At 41.3% G+C, this 11730-nt stretch overlaps 3 protein-coding genes across 3 annotated transcripts; 2 read left to right on the top strand and 1 right to left on the bottom strand.

Moving 5' to 3' along the window:
• The first annotated feature begins 286 nt into the window (after positions 1–286).
• LOC140773636 (pentatricopeptide repeat-containing protein At1g74900, mitochondrial) lies at positions 287–2092 on the top strand. The gene has a single exon (XM_073116293.1). It carries the CDS (start codon positions 287–289, stop codon positions 1715–1717), a length of 1431 nt encoding a protein of 476 aa, XP_072972394.1. The 3' UTR covers positions 1718–2092.
• Positions 2088–2915, bottom strand: LOC140773265 (transcription termination factor MTEF1, chloroplastic). The gene has a single exon (XM_073115743.1). It carries the CDS (start codon positions 2913–2915, stop codon positions 2088–2090), a length of 828 nt encoding a protein of 275 aa, XP_072971844.1.
• A 1420-nt stretch (positions 2916–4335) lies between these two features.
• LOC140772960 (ATP-dependent DNA helicase DDM1) lies at positions 4336–11254 on the top strand. The gene is made up of 15 exons (XM_073115230.1): positions 4336–4566; positions 4794–5126; positions 5211–5309; positions 5829–6175; positions 6253–6439; positions 6536–6711; positions 7353–7419; positions 7493–7682; positions 7771–7875; positions 7968–8062; positions 8164–8283; positions 9771–9890; positions 9979–10077; positions 10157–10258; positions 10754–11254. The coding sequence occupies exons 1-15, from the start codon at positions 4492–4494 to the stop codon at positions 10982–10984; spliced, it is 2346 nt and encodes a 781-aa protein (XP_072971331.1). The 5' UTR covers positions 4336–4491; the 3' UTR covers positions 10985–11254.
• The last annotated feature ends 476 nt before the right edge of the window (positions 11255–11730 follow it).

Consider the following 11730-nt stretch of genomic DNA (forward strand, 5'->3'; position numbering starts at 1 on the left):
TTAATGACTCTGAGTGTGTCTTACTACTAATAACTGCTTAACTATGAAGACATAATGTCTACCAGCAGATGTCTGGGCACTCTCACTCTCTCTCTCTCTCTCTCTCTCTCTCTCTCTCTCTCTCTCTCTCTATATATATATATATATATATATATATATTTGTATATATATCTTGGTTGTTCAAGAAATGATGAAATAGTTGACTAGGTAGGAGGTCCCACGTGGCAGGTTATAACTATACTTAGGAGAAACCGTCCTCCTCTGGATGCCTCTGTAATCACCTCCCATGTCTCCATCTGATTCCGCTTCCTCCTCTCTCTCGTCCCTCATCACATCTCTCGTCCTCCGCCACTCCCCAACCACCACCAAGCCCCAATCCCTCGCCCTCGCTCTCTCCCACCTCTCCCCTCCTCCCCCATGGCCGCCCTCCATCCTCTCCTCCGTCTTCAAGCGCCTCTGGAACCACGGCCCCCTCGCCCTCCTCTTCTTCCATTCCCTCCTCCACCTTCCACACCCGAACCCGCCTCCTCCTCCCTCCACCTTCGACCTCGCCATTGACGTCGCCGCCCGCCTCCGCGATCGCCCCGCCCTCCTCAGCCTACTCTCCCTCCGCCGCCGGCTGGCCGTCCCCTCCTCCCCCCGCACCTCCGCCATCCTCATGGAGCGCTACGCCAACTCCGGCAAGCCCGACCGCGCCGTCCGCGTCTTCCTCTCCATGGGTCCCGACCAAGACCTCTCCGCCTTCAACACCCTCCTCGACGTCCTCTGCAAGTCCCGCCGCGTCGAGAAGGCCACATCCATCTTTAAAGCCCTCAGAAGCCGCTTACCGCCCGATGCCGTCACCTATAACGTCATCGCCGACGGGTGGTGCAGGCTGAAGAAGACATCGAAAGCCTTGGAGGTGTTCAAGGAGATGGTCGAGTCCGGAATCGAGCCGACCATGAACACGTACAACATAATTCTGAAAGGGTTCTTCCGAGCCGGGCAGGTGAAGCAAGCGTGGGAGTTCTTTACCGAGATGAAGAAGAGGGGGAAGAAGGAGGGTATTTGCCGCCCGGATGTGGTCTCTTACACTACGGTGGTTCACGGATTGGGCTTGGACGGGCAGTTAGATAAGGCAAGGAAGGTGTTCGATGAAATGGTTGGCCAAGGATGTTTGCCGTCGGTGGCCACTTACAATGCGCTGATACAGGTGATATGCAAGAAGGGTAAGGTTCAAGACGCCGTGTTAATGTTTGAGGAAATGGTGGGAAAGGGATATACTCCCAATGTCGTCACTTACACCGTCCTGATTCGAGGGCTATGCCATGCCGGGAAGATGGCCCGGGCGATGGAGCTGTTCGACACGATGACGCACGAAGGGTGCGAGCCGAGCGTGCAGACATACAATGTTGTCATAAGGTATTGGTGCGAGGAAGGGGAGATTGAGACTGGACTAGAGATGTTTGCGAGAATGGGCGAGAGAGGGGACTGTTTGCCGAATTTAGACACGTATAATGTGATCATTAGCGCGATGTTTGTAAGGAAGAGGCCGGAGGACATGGTGGTGGCCGGAAAGATGGTGATGGAGATGGTGGAGAGGGGATATTTACCGAGAAGATTTGTCTTCAATCGTGTCCTCAACGGTTTGTTGCTCACAGGGAACCAGGAATTTGCTAGGGAGCTCTTGAGATTGCAGGACAGATTTGGGCGCCTACGTCGTGAAATCAAATTGTGATTGCGAATAAGAGGCTTTAATCTGATGAAGTCGCGGAGAAACACGGCGCCATGTAATCTTCGAGGATTTGAACAACTATGTTTATGGTATATAAGGGAAGTCTCTGAGCTTGGGGTCAAACTTGAGAAGGTTGAAATATAGAGCTTGTGGCTGACTTCGAGCTTTCTTGATGGCAATTTGCAATTCAAACAATTATCAAGTGAGATGCATACGTTTTCTCTTGTATAGATTTTTTTTTTCTCATACTTATCCAATAGTATTTCATGTTTTGGATCAAAAACTCGAATGTAGAAGTTGTAAACTATAATAAGCAAATAGGCACAGAATCAAAGGAGGAGAGTATCGATCATACCCCTCACAAGATCCCACTTCACTTCCACTTCGCATAAAACTTCTCATCACTCCATAACAGCATCCTCCTCAAAGAAATATTTACACCCCTTTCCTTGAGCCACAGATGCCTCGGTGCAATCCTCTTCTCCAAGCTAAACCCGAAGAACTGCGGGAATTTTTTCACCTCCTCCGCCGACCTCCGCATCGCATACACCAAGTAATCCACCTTCGGCCTCAAATTGTTCTCCATGCTATACCCAAAGACCGCAGGACAACGCGCGCAGATCTCACCCGCTTCCTCGTACGAGAAACCCAACTCCTCTAAAGATCTTACCTTGGACACCAGCTCCTCCACTGGGGTACTAAGGAGATGTGCGTTTTGGTTGGTCGGGATATCGAGATTCTTGAGACCAAGGTCGCGTAAGAAGAGGAGGGTCGGCCTTAGCCGGTGCTCGACGTTGGAGACGAGGAGTTTGGGGCACCAAAGGATGAGATCGCGGGATTGGGTTGGGGAGAAGGAGAGGTCGGAGGCGAGGAAGGAAAAAACGGGGGAGAGGGTGAGGTGGGGATCGATGGAGGAGGAGAAGAGGGTGGGGCAGAGGAAGGAGAGCCTGGGGAAGTGGCACTCGGAGAAGCCCTTGGATTTGAGGTAGGCGACAATGGAGAGTACCCAATCAAGGGATTCGGGAGAGGAAGGAGGGGCGATGCCGAGAGACTTGAGATGTTTGATGTTTTGCCGATGAGAGCGTCGGAATTGGAGCAGGTAGGGTGGATGCGAGGAGGAAGGCAGAGGTTGAAATCTGGGGTTTTTGGGGGTTCTTCGGGTGGAGCAGAGTGGATAATGGAGGGAATGGACGAGGAGCATCTTTTTATCTTCTCTTCTTGGGATTCTTTTCTTTTCATTAGAGGCTATATTTCAAGGTTGATAGGGATTACGGGTCGGGTTAAAGTCAAGTCGGATCCAATAAGATCGGCCCATTTACTAAAGAAAGTACAATTCGAGACATGAGATATTTCTTTTTACAAAATCTGCTCTAAGAAAACTAACAATCCTTAGTCTTAGATAGTTTGATGGGCAAAATATATACTTTTAATTATGAAAAGTAAAAGATATCTATAATTAAGCTTTTTCCACAATTTTTCTTTTGGTCCTGGAGGATACAAATTAGATAAAAGAGTTAGTCCTTAATTAATCTATCTATAAATTAAATTAATATGTTAAATGAACTAATCCTTTTTAATATATAAACCGGACAAATAATGCTTTTTATGAAAAGGCTAATAATTTCATTAGTCTCAGTCACATGCACGAGCTTGATACACTCAGAAATTGAAAGATACTTTGAAGTATACGACAAATAAAAATAAGCATCAAGCTCAAAAGGGTAGGGTGTATAATATCTAAGTGAAACTATACGCAAAGGCTTAGCTAATGGAACTTCATCATGAGCCTCGTGAATTTTGAGGTGATCTACTGCCTCTACAGAAAACATTAAGGAAAACTAAAAAAAAATAAACCAGAAAGGCACGACTGAGGTGTAGACAATAACGAAGGAGGACGGCGGCATGGCGGACAACTATGAACAACAAATATATGAGGTGATATAGCCATTAAAGCTGCCTCCACCTTCTTTGAACCGACCCGCAGTTGTTGCAGTTGAACAAATACGTCAGTCCTCGTTACGGGTACGGGTTGATAAAACCCAACTTACTATCAATATCCTTTGTCTCTGTTCGGTTCTCTTCATCATCCAATTTAACCCTGGTTAGAAAAGAGAACAATTTTAAGTCACGCCTAACGGTCTAAAATTTGAACCCAAAGAGCCTTCCTTCTCTAGGAACAACGCTCAGACCTTTACACAAGCCGTGCAGATCGCAGTCAAAAAAACCTCAAGCAATCAAAAGCAAAGCCTGTGATCGTGCCGTACTAGACACGCCAAGTCCGGGGCACTCCCCTCTTCCCATTATAGTAACAAAGCAAGCGCATTTGAATGCCATGGGTCCCTTTTACCACGCTATCCCTCACGAGTACAGCACCCCCCCCCTTAGGTTATTCCGTAAATAAACTCCAACTCTAGCCTGTTAAGTTTCTCTCTCCTCTACTATTTTCCCGCCCAAACCCTTGGCCTCGTCCTATTACTAAAGGAAACCACCGGGCGGCGTTTCCTCTCTGTGTCTCTCTACCTTTTAGATTTAGGTATGGGGCAAAAGATTTCCTTTCCCCGTGCTCTTCTTCTTTATGGGAAGAAATATTTGTAAAGGGATTCAATTTTTATTTATTTTTGTTTGGATTTAAATGCATGATTAATTTCGGCAGAGAAGAAAAGGGAAGTTGCTTTTGAGCGTTTGATTTCATTGGTGTCATCTAATTTCGCTGTTATTTTGCGTAGTTTTTGGTCCCATTGGCAAGCTTGATTATTGCCTCGTTTTTTGAGGAAGAAATGGAGGCGGCGGTGGCAAATGGAGCGAAGAGCGATGGTGCTGCGGATTCTCCCACGTCCGTGTTAGAAGAAGAGGTTGTTCTTTCGATTTCTTAGTTCGTGGAGTTCTAACTTTGTTTTAGTCTATTCGCGCTTTGAAACAAATTTTTTCTTTTGGGGTTTAGGGTTTAGGGTTAGGGTTCCCATTTTTCCAAGAATTTTCCGGCAATCTAAATTGATCGTTTGTGTACCTTTTCGGTCCTCTTCGGCTATTTAATTTCATTTTTTTATATTTCGTTTTTTTTTCCTTTGGATAAAACCAGGAAATATCCGATGCCAAAGTTGCAGGTGGATCCGAGGACGAAGAGAGTTCTCGATTGAACGGTGACGTGAAAAGCGAAACTACTGGTGAGGAAATTCCTTCTCTGCCCCTTGAGCTGGAGGCGAAGAATGGAGACACGGCGCTCATCACGGAGACGATGACAAAAGAGGAGGAGAAGTTGCTGGAGGCGCGGGTAAGGGAGAAGGAGGCGAAGGAGGCGATGATGAGAGATGCTTATTATCCTGAGGCTCGGTTCAGCAAGTTGGATGAGCTGCTGACTCAAACGCAGCTTTACTCGGAGTTCCTCCTTGAGAAGATGGATGACATCACATTTGTGAGTGATCTTGTTGTATACATTCTGTCTGCCATATGTCCTGTTTGGGTTGATGCAGCTTGATCTGTGTTATTTTGTAAACAGAATGCTGTAGAGAACCAAGTTGCAGAGGAGGACGAGACAAAGGAAAAGAAGAAAGGTCGGAGCCGGAAGAGGAAGTCCACTACTGCGCAATATGACAATGTGAGTTTTTGGTTTAGTTATTTACAATCTGCTGATATTAGCTTACAATATCGTTTGTTGTAAAATAAGGAAAAATCAACTATTCTGTGAAATCATGTGAAATGTAATTTCTATCCATACTGTCATCATTAGATATATCATTCAAAGTTTCCGTTTCAATTGGTTTCGGTTTGACCTCTAGAAAGAAAAAACTGAATATTTTAGAGTGGCATAGAATAGTTTTAATCTATTGTTGTCCAAAATAAATGTCAAAATAAAAATCTTGATAGTTTCAGCCTTAACCAAAGAATTTTGGTTTTAGTATTCATTAAGTTTCGGTCTTTACTGTTCAGTCTTGGGTGAAACTTCAGACCATGATATGTTTATATATATATGTATGTGTGTGTGTGTATGTGTGACCACAATTTGTTTATATATATATATATGTGTGTGTGTGTGTGTGTGTGTGTGTGTGTGTGTGTGAGTGTATTATCTCACTGGAACGTGAAGGGAATTCACCTGATGTCTGTTGTTCTTCAGAAAAGAGCAAAGACTGCCGTGGCAGCCATGCTTACGAGGTCTCGGGAGGCTGTTACACCTGAGGATGCCAACCTCACCGAAGAGGAGAGAGCTGAGAAAGAGCAGGCCGAACTTGTTCCATTAATGACTGGTGGGAAATTGAAGTCTTATCAAATTAAAGGTGTGAAGTGGCTAATATCATTGTGGCAAAATGGACTCAATGGAATACTAGCAGATCAAATGGGTCTTGGCAAAACAATTCAGACAATTGGATTTCTTGCCCATCTTAAAGGGAAGGGTTTGGATGGGCCTTACATGGTTATAGCTCCTCTTTCCACTCTCTCAAATTGGGTGAATGAAGTATCAAGGTAAAAATTGTTATCCCTTTTTACATTCTTGAACCATTTAAATATCATTGCTCTAATATGAGGAACTCAAATTTCAGATTTGTTCCTTCTATGAAAGCTGTTATTTATCATGGAACGAAGAAAGAAAGGATGGAGATTAGAAGAAAATTTATGCCTAAAGAGATTGGTCCTAAATTTCCTCTAATAGTCACTTCGTACGAGATTGTACTTAGTGATGCAAAATTTCTAGCTCATCATAAGTGGAAATATGTAGTTGTAGATGAGGTAACATTAAATGTGGCTGATTATTATGGTTAACATCTTGATATGCTATAGTGTTTTTTGTACAATGTATTTTACTCCATGTCCTCTTGGGTGTAGGGCCATCGACTGAAAAACTCAAAATGTTTACTGTTGAGGGAATTGAGACGCTTGCCAATTGAAAATAAACTTCTTTTGACTGGGACGCCTTTGCAGAATAATTTGGCTGAATTGTGGTCATTATTGAACTTTATCCTTCCTGATATTTTCTCATCTCATCAGGAATTTGAGTCCTGGTAAGGATGCTGTGATGGTTCTCTATATTGTCATTATATCATTTGCTTACAATGCTGGGCATTTTTTGGTTTCCTTCGTGACAATTCATTCACTAGTCATTTCATTACTATAAAGGAAAACAATATCTTTTGCTAGAGTATAAAAGGTGTTGAGTTCCCATATTAGCATATTTGTTTCTGGAACTCATGATATGCTGCTCAGGGATTCCAATAATAAAGATTGTAGAAACTTTGAGTTTAATGAATAAAGTTAATGCAATGCATTCCGTATTGTCTATTTACTTTCTCTTTTGTTAGCTTATTAATGGTGTAATATTTTGTTGATGGTTGCTTTCTTTGCTTGATCTATCTCTCCACGGGAAATTGGGGACCAAGGTAGATGCAACACTTTTAATATGGTTATAGTGGATGAGTGTTCAATAATGAATGAGCTTTTGAGAGGAGTAGAGTCTACGTTTAGAGTTTTAGAATTGGTTGCAGTTTCTCTTTGTAGTCTACTTTACTTGGTTTAAACAATTGCTGTGACAACTTTACTTGGTTTAGTATTTGACTAGACTCACTGTAGTTACTAGTAAAGTAAGTTTCATATTGGATTGCAATTTATGTTTGTCTGTTGTTTCATAGACATTTTCTTTTTTTAGGTTTGATCTATCTGGTAGGGGATGTGAGAACCAGCAGGAAGTGAGTGAAGAGAAGAGGAGAGTTCAGGTTCTAATCTTTTTTCTTTGGACATACTATAGTTTTGTTCTGCAACTCTTTTAATTGATCTAGTTCTCCTTAGGTGGTATCAAAGCTTCATGCTATATTACGCCCATTTCTCCTAAGACGGATGAAGGAGGATGTGGAGCAGATGCTTCCACGAAAGAAAGAGATTATTCTATATGCTAATATGACCAACAATCAGAAGCAATTCCAGGATCACTTAGTTAACAAAACACTTGAGAATTATTTACAAGAGAAGGCTGAAAATTGTAAGAAGTTTTCATATGGAACAGATTCTACTTAAATTTTTATGAGATTAAGCTGACAGCTTATGCTAATGTTTGCACTATGTTTCAGTTACTGGGAAAGTTGCCATGAAACAAAAGCTAAATAATTTAGTAATTCAGCTACGAAAGAATTGCAATCACCCTGATCTCTTGGAATCTGCTTTTGATGGTTCATGTATGTATTCTTTTGAGTAACAATATTTGACTTCACCGAAACAAATCAGCGTACTTCTTCATATTGTCATTTCTTGCTTGAGTTCCCTACAGACTTTTATCCACCTATAGAACAGCTAGTTGAACAGTGTGGAAAATTACAGTTGCTTGACAGATTATTGACCTTGCTTCTCGCTCGAAAGCACAAAGTAAGGCTCTCGCTTTGTTCATTTTCTTTTTTCTTTGTTTCTTTGTTATGGAATGTTTGATCACTTGTATTTTCTAAAATACTACATAATTTTTTTTCTAGGTACTGATTTTCTCTCAGTGGACTAAAGTTTTGGACATTCTTGACTATTATTTAAGTGAGAAAGGCCTTGAGGTTTGCAGGATTGATGGTAATGTTAAGCTGGATGAAAGGAGGAGGCAGGTAAAAGCTATTTCCATCACAAATCTTTTGTGGAGTGATGTTCCTATATCCTACTTGTAATATGATAGGTACTTAAGTTTTTTGCTACTAGTGCTCTTGCTGGAGCCTGGGACAAAGTAGGCTAATTTAATGGCACTTTGAACTGGTGTGGGCAACATTCGATGACATCTTTAGGACAGTTTAGGTGGTTGAGTAGACATTTTCTCAAAGTAAAAGGAAAATAATAAATTGTACCTTAATATTTAAGTGTGAAGTTTTTACCTAGAAGTTCCAAATTAACTGAATCTAAAGAGGGATTTAACCGTACAGGTGTTGAGCAAGCCACCTCTTTTAGTACTTTTTATCCCATTGGCCAATAATTGTCTCATTGCATGGATTTATTGCACTATGTGTATTCTGGGTAGCTTTCTTGCATATTTTTGAACCCTGTGGGACAGTGTTAACTGAAGCTTGGCCTAAAATTTAGGGTGGCAGCAGACACGTCTGCAAACCTCACATGATATTTCTCCCTGATAATAGATTTGATACAGTAATCACTCTCAAGGAATGTAGATATTAACACAAATATCCTGCAAACCTGGATGGTTGTGGTCACCTATTCAATTTGCATAGTATATGAATTTATTTTTTTAATACTTCTATTTAGAGCCAAGAATAACCCCAGAATTTGCAACGATTGGTGAAATAATCTGTATAAAAGCTGTTTGAACCCAATGGCTCACAATTATTTATCAACCTTTAAAGCAGCGTATAATTTTTTTAATATTCAATTTTGTCCCTACATAATCTCAATCTTTTGTACTAGTTGCCACTTGGAACTATGTTTGATGTTGAGGGTCTTAGTGTTTGTTCACCATTTTGTAGTTCAATTGTGGGAAGCATGGTCGCTGCGTTTGGTTTTAATAAATGGTGAGATGAAAGCAAAAGAGATCGCTACCATTTGTAGAGCACAATTTGGTAAAGTTGGTTATAGAGAACTGCTGAAAATGGCCATAATCCAGTGAGACTGATTTGTATCTGTCCCAGTTTCTAAACAATTATAGGGTCCCAATTGCCCTTGATCTTTCCAAAATAACTTTCCCCAGATCATGGGAGCATAATATAAGTGATCAGGGATTATCTCACTTGCGGTTTCGTTCGTTCATTGCATTAGTTCTTACATGATCTATTTCCTAGTCAAAAATTAGAATACATATTTATAAGCATGCAACTTCATATGTAGATGGGCTGACATCAAGTTGGAACAGTTAAATGTTTTTTAAGAGAAAGAGGTGGTAAATCATGTTTGCTGGTAGGATTTACTTGGTTGTCATTTATGTGGGCTCCCGCATTTATAGAGGACTCAACTTTGAGATAACCCTATTGAGATACTACTTACAGTCTACATTTTATTCAATTGTTTTTCATTTGTATTGTAAATGTGTTTTTTTAGATCAGTTAAATATTCATTATGTGAATTAATTGGGCTTCATTCTTGTACATGGCAGATAGAAGCATTTAATGACCTAAATAGTAGTGTTAATATCTTCATTCTCAGCACTCGAGCTGGTGGGCTGGGTATTAATCTTACTGCTGCTGATACCTGTATTTTATATGATAGTGACTGGGTAGGTGATCTTTTCCTTTACTGTAAGTTCATGTATTAGGTTGCAGTGAGGTAAATAACAGTTGCAACTGACTTTACTTGAAATCCAGAATCCTCAAATGGATCTGCAGGCTATGGATAGATGTCACAGGATTGGGCAGACCCGGCCTGTACATGTATATAGGCTGGCAACAGCAAATTCTGTAGAGGTAGGATTGGTAGATTTAATATGTGTTCTTCAGATCTTTCTGCTTCTTTGGTGGAAAGCTTAAATTTTCATCTTTGTAGGGTCGGATGATAAAGAAAGCTTTTGGGAAGCTGAAGTTAGAGCATGTAGTTATTGCCAAAGGGCAGTTCCAGCAAGATAGAGTGAAATCCAACACATTAGAGGTAACTTTATTTTCTTCTTTCATGATTGTGCTACTTAGTGGGGGACTCATAGTTTGTGTCTCCCTTTTCCTATCTGAAAATAATTTCTGTTTTGGAGTGCAAATCATTTGTTGAATGCACTCCTGAGAGTTCATTCAGGTTGTCACTGTCAACAAGAGATGGCACGTTTCTAAAATGGTAATCAATTGAGTGATGGCCTTTTATATCATAATGTTGGGGAAAGGACCACTGTGCAGTCCTTAGTAACACATGAGATCGGAGGGTACATTTAACATACATCCTTCAATAATCAACTAGGAAGACCTCTCATTGTTTTTATGTTGGTGGTCCGGTGTGCCATTATGTGGACAGCAAAAAAGAAAAGGAGGTTATGTGGAATGAGGACCTCTTATTGTTCTTAATGTCAGTTGTATGAGGAGAATTTGCCTGTTTTCCATGTAAATGTCTTCTACTGGACCACCCTAGTTTAATGCACTTCTAATTGATATTTTTTAGGAATGGGAATTACTGGCGCTCCTTCGAGATGAAAATGATGAGGAGGATAAGTTGATTCAGACTGACATCAGTGATGAAGATCTTCTGAGAGTCATGAATCGCAGTGACCTTGTCTCACCAGCTTCTGGTGATGCACCGGCAGTTAGAACTCTTCCTCTAAAGGGACCTGGCTGGGAGGTGGTGGTACCAACTAAAAGTGGTGGTGGTGTGCTCTCCTCACTGAGCAGCTGATCTCCAAAATCTGATCCATGAAGTTGCTTCTCTTCACAGTTGATGGTTTTTGCTGTGGAATTTTTGTAAAAGATGTGTATAGTAGGCATCACATGCCATGATGAGCCATTATTATCTTAGGATGAGTCATTACCATAGAGCTGTTGCAATTTTGAGAAAGCATTTATGCAGCACGTCGTGTGTGACGCCCGTGTACACACTTTAAAACTACTATAATATCCCTGGTCTCTCTTGAAAGGAAAAAAGAACTATAAGCCTCGTTAAAGATGCTGTTGGGTTATCCAGTGGTAGATGCTGCTGTTTATAGATCCTGCGACTGGTTATCCAGTGGGAGAATTCTATTTCGATTTCTGCAGAAAATAATGCTCAATGTTTGGATTTCCGGTTATGAATGGGTAAAGATGAAACGTCCGGATTAAGGAATTATGGTAAAGTGACCAGAGGATTGGCTAACGTTGGCCCTGTGATGAAAGCTCCCTTGTGGTAAAAGGAAAAGGGAAATGACCCCAAGCTAAAGACATGGTAATGAAAGCTTTTTACGTAAGATCATGAATCATGCCCAGAAAAAAGGGCTACTCAGTGCCATACACTTTCAGAGCCTTATATAACAAAAGCAATTAAGAGCACGGTATGGTACCGATGATAGAGCAATGATTTGTATGCGTACGGCCAAGCAGCATTCCGTATATTAAGTAGTAACAAATATCAACGCAAACATTATTTCTTGATAAACTTTAATTACAAAG

The sequence above is a fragment of the Typha angustifolia genome, chromosome 13 (genome assembly GCF_048772165.1).
Source record: "Typha angustifolia cultivar Huaian chromosome 13, ASM4877216v1, whole genome shotgun sequence".
Classification (NCBI taxonomy): Eukaryota; Viridiplantae; Streptophyta; class Magnoliopsida; order Poales; family Typhaceae; genus Typha; species Typha angustifolia.